General features: G+C 39.5%; 1 protein-coding gene across 3 annotated transcripts in view; it reads left to right on the plus strand.

Moving 5' to 3' along the window:
- SEMA3A (semaphorin 3A) overlaps positions 1-12,078 on the plus strand; it is a 165,958-nt gene that overhangs the window by 104,714 nt on the left and 49,166 nt on the right. For all 3 annotated transcript variants that reach the window (XM_050969949.1, XM_009086868.4, XM_050969950.1), the window contains one exon: positions 827-946. In XM_050969949.1, coding sequence (XP_050825906.1) covers positions 827-946 — 120 coding nt within the window. The remainder of the gene's footprint in view (positions 1-826; positions 947-12,078) is intronic.

Raw genomic sequence — 12,078 nt, forward strand, 5'->3', positions numbered from 1 at the left:
ATGTGCCATTTATGGGCTGAAGTATCACAGGTCAATTTTTAGTTCAGTTGTTCACTGTGAAATGTGTAGGGGTCAAGGTAGGAGGGAATGACCTCGTTTATTTTCTCCCTTAGCTGTTGCCCTTTGCCAGTACCAGTTACAAAGGTGGCCAAAGCAGAAAGGCATGTTCTTTCTTTCCTGTAAAATATACTGCTTTCTGAGGAACTGCTCAGAAAAAAAGAGTAAAAAAAACATAAGAAAATGGCAACAACAACAAGAACAAAAAAAAAAAAAAATCAACAACAAATCCCAACCCAAAAATCCAAAATAAACCAAAAAAGCCCCTTAAACGAACCAAAGTAAAACCCACATAATTTCTATAAGAAAAATTGAAGGGACCTAAGGACTTTCTGAACCAAAAGTGGCTGAGCTGGACTCTTCAGCTCCCAGAGTCACATAAACCCAGTAGGTTGGAAGGTGTCCAAACCAAACTCCTGTTCTAAACAGGGCAATTTCACAGTTAGATAGGTTTTCTGAGGCTGCATACTCCTGCCTGCCAGGGTAGGTGCACTGGCTGTCACTGTTCCAGCCTAAGAATTCAAACACATTTTTGCAAAGCACACCAGCAGTCTGCAGATACAGCTCATTTGCAAGAGGTTACAATTAAGCTCTGCAGTGAGAAATTGGGTCTAAGCTCTATTTTCAATGACAATACGTTGCATATGGCTTGTTGTTTTGTAATTTACTCATTATCCCTATTAGTGAAATATGAACATATGACAGCTTTCTCTGACTTGCCATGACTGGAAAATTGGGGAATATTGCTTACAATTATGTCCTCCTGCAGATGGAGAACTGTACTCTGGCACAGCAGCAGACTTCATGGGCAGGGACTTTGCCATTTTCCGAACTCTGGGGCATCACCATCCCATCAGAACAGAGCAGCACGACTCCCGGTGGCTAAATGGTATGTAAAATGTACATTTCTCTGCTTACACTCATCCAGCCATTAAAGACTAGCACACAGCTCTGTTCCAGCAACATCTGTGACATATACACTCCTCTTTTATTTGGGGCGGAATTCTGTCTTAAACCAGTTAAACTAATCAACAGTGATTTATAAAGAAGCATTTTTGGTTTAATTACACTAAGATTTGTGGAGTGTGATTAAATTTAAAACATACACAGATACTATAGGCAGCGCAGTCATGCAAGTTGGACAGAAGCTCAAGGCTTGAGGCATCAGCCACACATGAACACAAAGTAGCTCCAGAGCTTTGGGCAGGATTGTGCTTTGTACAAAGTTTAATTTTTGCTGGATTGAAGGGGACACTGGCCACATCCAGCCTAAAGTCAACCACCAGAACTTCGTGAGCCAGCCAAAGTTGTCAGAAGTTTGGAAAAAGGGAAGAGGGACCTGGGGATTCCAAGTGATTTGGTTTCAAAATATCCAGTAGTTTAGCAAGGCACAATAGCTTGCATTATTGTAGGGATATTAGTAATCAAGCCTGTGGTTGTTTATTTGCATGTCTGAGGAGGGAAAGATAGTTTCAGAGGAAATTTGATTTTGCCTTCATGTACCAATATACTTTAGAATGCATCTGAGTACTCTGTCCAAGTTCTACTGAGGTCGAATTTACAATAGCTCAGAATGGAATTGCACTTGGCTTTAGCTATACAAGGATATGAGCATTTTGGAAATGGGAATTCATTGTCTGAAAAAGCTGACATTTGAATTAAGTAATACTAGCTGGAGTTGCTGAGTTAATTTAAATTTTAATTTTTTAAGTGTTAACTAGCTCTTCTTTGGCTGCTCATACTGCTTGCACCTGCACTCCTGTTTTTGAATTCACAAATTATTTTATTCTTAGACATTTTTTGCTCCTAGCCATATTATTTATGTCTCTGCTGAGGTTCAGGCTTTCGTATGTGGTTTTACAATTTAGTGCAAACTGTTCACACAGATTTTAATGTGTAAGAGCAGAGTATGTTTTAAAACACAGTTTATTATTAGTTAGTCAAGACCTTCCAGTACCAAACTGGATATCACATTAGCTGTATATACACTCCATAACAACATCAGCCCCGACTCATAATTAAAACCACAAGATGCTCTTGCAAGTTGGATTAACTCTCTATATAACATACATTGGATACATGTATCAGATAAGTGTGTATATGACAAGTATGGAGCTGTATTTTAATATGACAAGTTTATGAATCTGATGCATGTCCTGTTAAATTTACTTTTGCTGCAATTCATGTGGACAACTATCTGTCTGGAGAACAGATTCAGGTCTACAGCATTTCAGTTCTACAGTCTGTGTTTATCCAGTAACGCAAAAATTGTATTCATTGGGTTATTTTATTATGACGGTAAACAAGATTTCTGCTCTTCAGGAAACAGTAAAATACAAGGGTTATAGACATACCCATCTATCTTAATACCTGGTAGAGCAATAATGTGTTAAAGATGACCAGCATCAACTTTAGTTATGATAGTCATGATGGCATTTTAAACCCAGTCATGCAAGCAAAATCTGCTTTTGTGCAGTAGATTTGCACAATGACAGCTGAGTCAGGAGGATTTATGCAGTGGGAAAATGCAGCCATTGTCCACAGGCCCAGTACTTCGCTGCTGAAATTGTGTCATTCCGTTGTGGATTCGGCTATCAGTCTTTCAGCACTACATGTGAGAACTGCTTTTCTCAAATTAGCACTAAGGTTACATATGACAGTGCAGAAACCACAACTGCTTTGTGCTCAAGGTGGGGAGCTGATGAACCTCAAACTTTCTTGAATTTAAGTATTTTACAAAATGAGCATAAAAGTAGAAAGACAGCATTTCTTGTATCCCAGGGTGAAGGTGATTTCCAACTCTTAAGTAAAGTTCTTGCACTATATTCCTGTATAGAAAGTTTCAAACTTAATTTGAAACAAGATAAGAATCAAATTGAAACCTTTAGAAATTATTCTCAGAACTCAAAACCATAATTTAATAGAGAACGATCCAATCCTTAAGTACATTTTTGAAATCTCTCTCTCCACTGCAACTTAATACATTTACCTTCCTAATATGGAAAGATTGGCCTAAAATCTGCACTACAACATTCCTATTAGAGGCTCTGAGGCTTTACTGTTAATTTCCCAGTGATAAGATCCTGGCAGCCTTTCCACACAGCTCTCCTAATTTCAGCATCTAACATGGAAATCCAAAAATGATAATAGTTTGGGTTTGAAACTCTGCAGGCATGCCGGTCCTTTGGTTATTGTTTTTAATTTGTCATTTTTCTTTTTAGAATATAATTGTAGATGAAGGTCTGTGTTTGCACGTTGTTAAAGTGGATATGCTTTTAGTGAAACATGCTCTCATTGAAGATTGAGGTGTTAACTGCTTTCTTAAAGATCTATACAAACTGTTTTTGAAAAGTTTGAAGTTTGCAGACCTTTTAAAGTTTTTTAGCAAATACATGGATTTCTCTGTAGTGGTGGGTTTGCTTTCCTAGTTGCTTTTTACAGTGTGCTGAGCCTCAGGTAAAAAAACCCCAGTATTCTAAGGGGCATATACTGAAAGCTGCAGAGCAAGAGTTCTGATCAAACTTAGAGACAAATTCTCATCTCTGTAGAGTTTAATAGTTAGGTGATGAGACATCCAGTTGTAAGTCCTTGCTGGTGTTTACTTCAGTCAGAGCAGGAGCTAAACTGCTTTTTCCATACTGAGGCTAAGGTCAGAGCTGTCAGGGTGCAGAAAACAAAGCTGATTGGTACCAAAAATGGAGAGGAGAAGACAGTTGCACGTGAAGAGCTTGAAGGCTTTTCCCAGAAACTGTCTTGCCCTGAACTGGCAGAAAAGTAGAACAACGTTACACAGAGTGATTAAGTTTTTGGGATTTCAGCAGAACACAGAGTTACTACAGACATCACACAGTCACATTCTGGACATGCTCAACCTTCTTACAGAAATTGTATGTTTTGGGGAAGAGAACTGTGCCCAGCCCAAGGGAAGGTGCTGACCAGCAGCTCTTAAAGAGTTCTTGAGTCTCTTAGAGCTATTAAATACTCACAGGCTTCTAAAGCTTTCATTTTGTATAAATAATTAAACAGTCACCAAGCCAAATAAAACAAGGGAGACTGATTCTATAGCCATGTAGTCAGGGCATTCATCTAGAAGCAAGGGAACTATACATCAGTCACTGTAGCAGTGTATATTTAATTATTGATAGGGAGTTGGCCAGATGTGACAAGGAAGCATTTGCAAAAACACAGTAAAATAAGATGGTGCTCAGGGAAGTCATCTTGGACATGAAAAGCTGCAGTTCAGTGCCCCAGACTGAATCATGTGCTTTGTTGTAAGCCATGTTCATTCACGCATCGAACATTACTGGCTCCTCTGGTACGTGCATAAAGTTTTCTCTGCACAAAAGAAGCTTTGGCAATCTTACTCAGTCCCAGTGAGGGTCAAGAATCGTTTTGAACTGTCAGAAAAAAAATCTGAAGTTGGAAAAAATCTTCTGTACAGCTTTACTGTAAGGAACAATGGCCTTGATGTTACACATGAACCTTACAAAGTCTTGCCTGTCGGCAAGTACACATTTCCCTTTAAATGTGCCATTGCCTCTCATAGTTCAGAGGCAGAAAGTTATTTTGAAGAAGCACGGATCACATCCCGCTTCCATGAACTGCTGCAGAAGTTAAAAAAAAAGATGAGTAGAGTCCTGAGCAGGTGGGAGCAGCTTCCCCTGGTGCCAGGGAGTTCCCTGCTGCACAGCAGGCAGCGTTTGCTGTACACCATCCCCACGCCTTCGTGCAAGGGCTGAGGGCATGGCTGGAGGCAAGAAGGCAGAACTGGCAGTGCAGTCTACCAGAGCAAATGCTGAGCAATGCAAAGGCAATGCACCCAAGGCAGTTTTCAAGCTGAAGATTAGAGGAGTGGAAGGAGAGAGCATAAAGCTGCTCTCATCTTCTCTGACTTAAGCACAGGGGATCTGGCTTTAAATTGTTAACATTTTATAAAATGAATAACCATAAACATTTATTTTAAAAGCAAAGCAGGATTGGACTGAGCAAAATCTGAAAGGAAATGAAATCACAAAAGCTGCATTAGGATAGTATTATGAATCTGGTTTGCACCCCAGAAATACTGGCCTCACTCACCCTCTTTACTAGACCTGGGGTTAAGAGAGATTCTCAGTCTGGATTTCCAGACTTGGCTTGGAATTTTCTTGCTTTTTATGGGTTTAAACCACTCTATGATATTATTTTAGCATACTTTCCATGGCTTAACTTTTAAAGTGGAGTAGTAACTGTGCTTAGTTCCCTGAGGTTATTGTCCTTGGTAATCTTTACTTTACAGTTACATAAACAGCTGAGAGTTATAGAAGCTGAGCGACTGTTCAATAAAATAGAAAATGCCCTCTTAAATTTTACACGGTCCAAGGCAGGAAACATGGATACTCTCCTGGCATTCCAAGAACTGTAGACTGTAGACATCACTGTGTAGTTTCCATTTCAGACACGTTGTTTGAATGTCCCAGCATTGGCATTACACACACGTGATCTTGAGTATATATGTATTGCACAGTAGACTAATGTATGGCAACAGAAAGAAAAGATTGCAGATAGTTTACAGGATTTTTACCTCTCTAATAAAATGCATTAGATGTGTTGGAATGTTAGAAATTAAATTCTCTTGGTGAGACTTGGGTGTGTACATATTCTGATCCTTGAACCTGTAATTAGTCTTTGGTCAACCACACCAAAACCTTTTCCTAGCTATACATAACCACTGATGGCCCCACTGCTGTGCCACTCCCTTGTTCCTAAATGCCTTTCTGGCTTCCCTTTTTCCAGCTCACCTCCTACATATTCTCAATCCAGGTATACACCATGCAGTAAAACACAGGTATCAGCTGTGGAAAGGGGCCACAGAACACAACCATCCTGGTACCTGGGGTTGTTTCATGAAATAGATCTAAGATATTATTGGAGGAAGAAGGTGAGGGATGCTACAAATAAAATAAATCTCCATCGAGAGAAGAGCCGTTTAAACAAAGGATATTATAAAAAAAAAAAAACACCAACCCAAATCTGTGAACTTCATATGAATTTATTTAGTCTTCAGATTAGAAGTCTTAAACTATGATGAGAATGAAATTAGAAAAAGCTGTCCAATAGAAGCAGTCATTGAGGCAACCTAGCTGGTTTTCAGAGGAACTCAGGTAACATTTTGTGTTGTTATAGAGCACAGTTGCCTGCCATCCCAAGAGACAACAGGGAGTAGACTGAGAAGTCTCTTCTAGGGCTGCAGTACCCATGAAGTTACAGGGACATATTTAAACAACCTTATGAGTGAAAACACTGAGGGAATTTTTTTGTGGTTGTCATTTTTTTGTTGTTGTTCTTTTGCTGTTAATTTTCCTGTGAAAGGATCTCTTGCATTTAAAATAGGCATTTCTATATTTGAGCAGCTGATACGTCCTGTCATGCAGGCTGTAGTGTGGACTGAGTTCCACACTTTCCCACCACGGCTTACAGAAGCATGAGCAACTCCGACCCTTGTGGAACAAAACATGTCCATATATGCAAGTCTCATTTCTCACTCAATAAGTCTTCCCACCCCCCATTCCCACTATCTTCATTGCTAAGAATAGTAATAAATAATTTCAAAGTGATAAATTCCATGTGTGACAAATGCTAATGTCACCTAACACAGTGCTAGGAAGTGCTCAAAAACTATGGTGATGGTGGCATAATACTGTGAACAGAATGGCACACAAACTCAATTTACAAGGTTTGGTGGTTTTTTTCTCCTTAAGTCTGTAGATCCATATTTGAGAGACTGAGTATGAATTTTAAGTTGTTTTTCTCATTGCAATCTAACAGGCTTTATCTATATACATATTTTGTTACAAGCAATTCTTTTTTTCTTGGAAGAAACGTAGAATTTCTGAAGTCAGAAAATAAAGGGCTCTTTCTTATTGTTATTACTTGACATTTATCCTGTCCCTAATCCGAAATGGTTATAGGTCAGGAAGCCAAAGACCCTGCTGAACACTTGACCAGAAGATACTCATGTATTTGAACCAGTTGATTCAGCCAAACCTGTCTGAAAACTGTTCTGTGTGTCTTTATACAAAGTAAGAGGAACATTTGGTTCAGAAATCAAAGACCAAGTAGCAATTAGAATGTGCTTAACAGTTTCTCTGGATGTGAGAAAGGTCATGAAGATGGTAGATGGAGACAATCAGAAACAATAAAATCTTCCCATCAAGTGGCCTAAATGAAATTATTTGAAATCATTCTAGGAAAAAGATCTTCTTTCTCATTTTCTATCCCTCCTATGACCCCTAGGATAGGTAATTTTCTTCATTTATATCAGTGCTGTGGATGATATTTTGTTCTGTTTAGGTTGAAAAGATGGTAAAAGTAGCCAAAGGACGAGTTTTGAGGTTGGAGTGGAAAAAGCAGATAGGAAAGAAGAAGCAGCAGAGAACATTCTCCTGGTCTGACTGCACATTTTGAAAACTTCCTTACACTGTAGAGAATATGACCTGGAGCAGGAAGACTTGCATCAGTAAATACATTGGTCAGAGCTGTAGCCACAGTATTCTCCAGGAAATTAGGATACAAGTTAGTCCAGGAACCTGACTTAGGATATGTGTTTATTACATGGTTAATCATGGGCTCATTTATGGGTTTTAACTAGGTCAGCCTTACTATCCACACCAAAAAATGTAGTAGCTGGGAGTGTAGATTAGAAGCCATGCTTTGCTGCAATTCATTCATTCTGTTCATAGCCCATATAAGTTAAAAAATAATGGTAGAGCTTAGAATTCTTTGTTCACTGTTTCCACTGGAGACCAGAGAAGTTTCTCTGCTGCATAAAGTACAATTTCAGGAAAGAAGTTCATAGATCTCAAAACAAGCAGTGTGGGATATGACCCCAGTCCCAAGCAGATCACTGCAGCAAAGTCTTTCTAAAAAGAGACTTGCCAGTGATGGACAGTTTGAGACCTGCACTCACTCTTGTGCACTGAGTTGGTCTATTGGTGATGTGCCTTAAAATTCTTAAATTTTAAGGTTTTGATTTCAATTGTGAATTGAAAGGTCAACATATCAACACATATCAACAATATAGCAAGCCAGTAAATCCTGATGAGTCTCATGTTGGGGTGAGATCTGAAAGTGCAGCTGTTCCCATCACCTTCTCTGGAAGGCAATTGGATGAAAGAGCCAGAACAAGCTCTGGGGAGATTCTGTGTGTGGATAAATCAATGTACCTCTGTACTGGGTAAAACTGGTGATCTCTCTGAGGTGTTCAGATTCAAATTTGATGATGCAGGTGAGTTGATTTCTATAGTCATCCTTTAGAAAAATGAATCCAAGTCTCATCTGCTTCTTTCAACAGCAGGAATTGTGTAGAAATCCATCTGCATGAGCACACTCCAGGAATACATTCAGTTGGAGGAGTAGGGCTCTGTCTCCTTCCCACACTGATTAAAAATACCTGCAATTTTCCAATTATCAATAGTGCCAGTGATATTCTATCTCCTCTAAAAAGTGTTTTTTCTTTCTTTTTTTTTATTTTAAGATGGAATATTTTCTTATATGGATTTATTTCAGTGGATAACTTATAGAGTTGGCAGTGGATGGCTTTGGAAAGTGATGGTCTGCCTACTTAAGGTGACAATCTTAGTATGTTATTCAAGCAGTGGCAATAACCTCTACTAGAAAGCTTTTTATACTACTTTCAGTTAATGTATGATTAAAAAGATCATATCTATCTATCTATCTATCTATCTGTTACCCACATGCATCACTGCATAGGAGGGCTCTCCCTTTTCCCTGGAGATAAATCTCAGTAGGAAAAAAAGAGTCATTTGTTCAGAAAAGGTGTAGTGTTCGGGTTTTAAGTTTACATTTTGCTTTGCTTTTGGTACAGAACCCACTTTAAATTACACAACACCAGTTTCTTTGTAGTTATCGTTTTTGCAGAGATCCAAATCAGCTTAAGCAAAGCTCAGAAAGTTCAGATTAAGTGGCCAGATTCCAAAGACAAAGCCTCTGTGTTACAGACCTTGCAAATTCAAGTAGGTTTCCCATGATCTCTGTGAGAGCTCATCACAGCTCTGATGCTTGAAAACCAGTGACTTTTAACTACCAAATTGTGCCTCCTTTCTTGTTCACAAAAGTCACTAACAAGTTTTTCAGACAAGTTAAGCAGAAATCTGTTTGTAGGAGCCACACAGCAGAATACTAATTGATTTAAACAAAGGAGGAGTGGGTCTGTTACAGCCCCCTTTATTGGGATATGACATACATCCGAATTTTCCTTTTGCATTCTTGTGTTGTTTTGTGGTTTTTTCCTTCTGCTCTAGCCATCAATTTAATGAGTGTTGACCCTGTCAATACCAATTTCCTCTTCTTAGGCCACCACGTTCAGAGTTTAGTGGGCATTCAATAGAGATTTACTGTTGACTGGGTAATTTGAGTTCATGTGTGTGGTGAAAAATTAGTGAGGAGAATTACCCAGAAAAGTGGATGCCATGACAATGCATGTCACCATGGTGTGACCAGCTCTGCTGACATAGGTTTCAAAAGCTCTCCCCCTGTGAAAATGGGGCCTGTTTGCAAATTAATTAGTTTCTGGCAGCAGCTTGATTGTTGACCCAAAGTTTGTAGAGTGGAAAAACAATCAGATTAGTGTGTTCAGTATAAAGGCCCAGCGCGGCGCTCGAGTGCAGTTTGCCAAACTGCTGAAGCCGTGAATGGAGTGAAACAAATTCTTCTTTGAGAAGCCAAGGCAAAGGTTAAGTGTGATGTGACTGGAGCACGCTGGCCATGGGGCGGTGGGGAGAGAATTAAAGGTTTCAGCCACACTAAAATAGAGAGTGCTGAGCGAGTTGCATTGAATTTAATTAAATTCACAGCTCCAGACGCAAAAGTGTTTGGCAATGTTTTAGTCTGTGTTAAAGGGAGGAATAAGATGGCTTTGTTTTAAGAAGTTTTCTTTGTACATCCATGTGGGACATCAGGGACTGAGCCTCTAAAGGGTATTAGAGAGACTTCCTGAGCCTGCACGCTGTTTCTAAGCACCTGCAGGCTGAGGTTTGTACCAGTACCTCCCACTCCCCACCACACACTAACTCCCTTTTTCTCCAGTGATTCAATCCAAGCTTCCCATTCATCACCTCCAACATTTGGACAGGGTTATTCTTTTAAGTAGTGCTTGTGCAGGGGCTCATGGACAAATATATTGGAAATCCATGCTTATGAAGAAATGATTGGTTAAGCCTTGTTATCAAGGTAGTGAGTCAAAAGATAGATACTAAAAAATACAAGACCAGATCTGTAGCTGATAATACCTGACAATGACATCTATGCAGCCAAGATCTGATTTCTGATCTCATTTTTGTGCTCATTTCATTGTCACTCTTCATTCCTTCAGTGGCTATTCTTTTTATATATCCTTGCCCTTCATCATCCATTTTTGTCATTCAGTGTTGCTATCACCCTTGTAGTATTTTCTTTATATCAAACAACTCCTATGCATATTTAAAACTGTTTTTTTCCCACTATGAAAAATAGAAAGAAAGAAAATACCAACTATTGAGAAGGAGCACATGTTCATGGGCAGTTGAGGTATCTTCTCTTGGACCAAAGTCTTAGTCCTGCTGGCCTGGATCAGAATGCCTGGCAGACCCAAGGGAATGGGCCTTGGGAAAATATGAAGGGCTCCACACAGCCCACCACATAGCCCCCATCAATTAACTGAGATGCCAGCAGAGTTAATGATGTGAGGACACGGCCCCTTGGTCTGTTCCCACCACTTTTCCCCATTCCATAAAATTCCAGCTCTTAGCCTGCGACCTGTGCAAACTCTGTGATTTGTTCTCGGTAATGGGGCTGAACCTGCCCCCTTCACAGGAACATTCCTGAACTGTGAATTGCTTGTCCCAAAAGGCATTTAGTGTTGCTTGCAATTAACACAACTGATTGCTCAAAGCCGGCACCTGAGGTGGCATGGAGCCAGCTGGAAGCATAATTGGCTCCTTGGCTGGAGAAACACCCACTTCAGAGTGGAGTCTGTGATGACGGAATTATTAGTTCAGAGGAAGCCAGGTATGTGAATACCTGTTCTATGCATTAAAGCCTCCACTAGCACGAGACACAGATGAATTATCGCAGACTCAAAGCCTCCCTTTCTCTCTGTCTCCGGAACTTCCCCTTCTCTTTGTTCCTGAAATCGTGCACATTTCAGCCTGAATATTTGTAGGGCTGAGTAATTGCTTTTGTTCTTTGGGTTATTTAATTACAAATCTCAGTAGATGACAGGTCCTCTGCTCTAAAGGAAGACATCACATTTGCACAGTTACAGAATCCCAACACAAATGTGTGTGGCAAATCAGTGACTGCAGATTTATTCATGCCCTCTGGGACCTGCACTGCCTTTTCAGCTTAGCATGCAATATGATTTAAATTACAGCTTGTGCAGAGCTGTGCCTTGGGATTACACTCCATGTTTCCAACTGTTTATAGTTCAGTGAGCTTTAACCTCTGTGATTCTGAAAATTAAATAATGTCACGGCTGATATCAAACTGATGGCTGGTACTAGAATGCTTAACGCTGTGCAGTATTAAAAGCCTATTTTTACAACAAAGTGGAAACGTCAATGTATTTAAAACATTGATAGCACATTCAGGTAGTTCAAGAACACAATTCAAAAGTTACACTACCAAAGAATGGCAAAGCTAATATTAAACTCTATTATTAAGGATAGTGTTTCAACTCCTGTGTTTAACAGACTTGTGGCTGTGGACTGTAGTAGAGCAGAACTGAGACTAATGCAGGGCTTTGTGATGACACAAAGACTGTGTAAGATCAATAAATGTAGGTAGAGCATCTGTTGTCATTAAATTCACATTTGTTAATTCCTTGCAGAATTTCTATTATTTCTGAAATACTGTGATGTATCAAATGTTACATCTTGAAGATGTTTTTGTGCTGTAACTGTGGACATTTTAATAATTCTGTAGGCTTTGAAGAGAAGCAGAGGAAACACCTAATTAGAAAGCTCTGTATTTAATATGACATGTAAT

This window comes from Serinus canaria, chromosome 1A (genome assembly GCF_022539315.1).
Source record: "Serinus canaria isolate serCan28SL12 chromosome 1A, serCan2020, whole genome shotgun sequence".
Lineage (NCBI taxonomy): Eukaryota > Metazoa > Chordata > Aves > Passeriformes > Fringillidae > Serinus > Serinus canaria.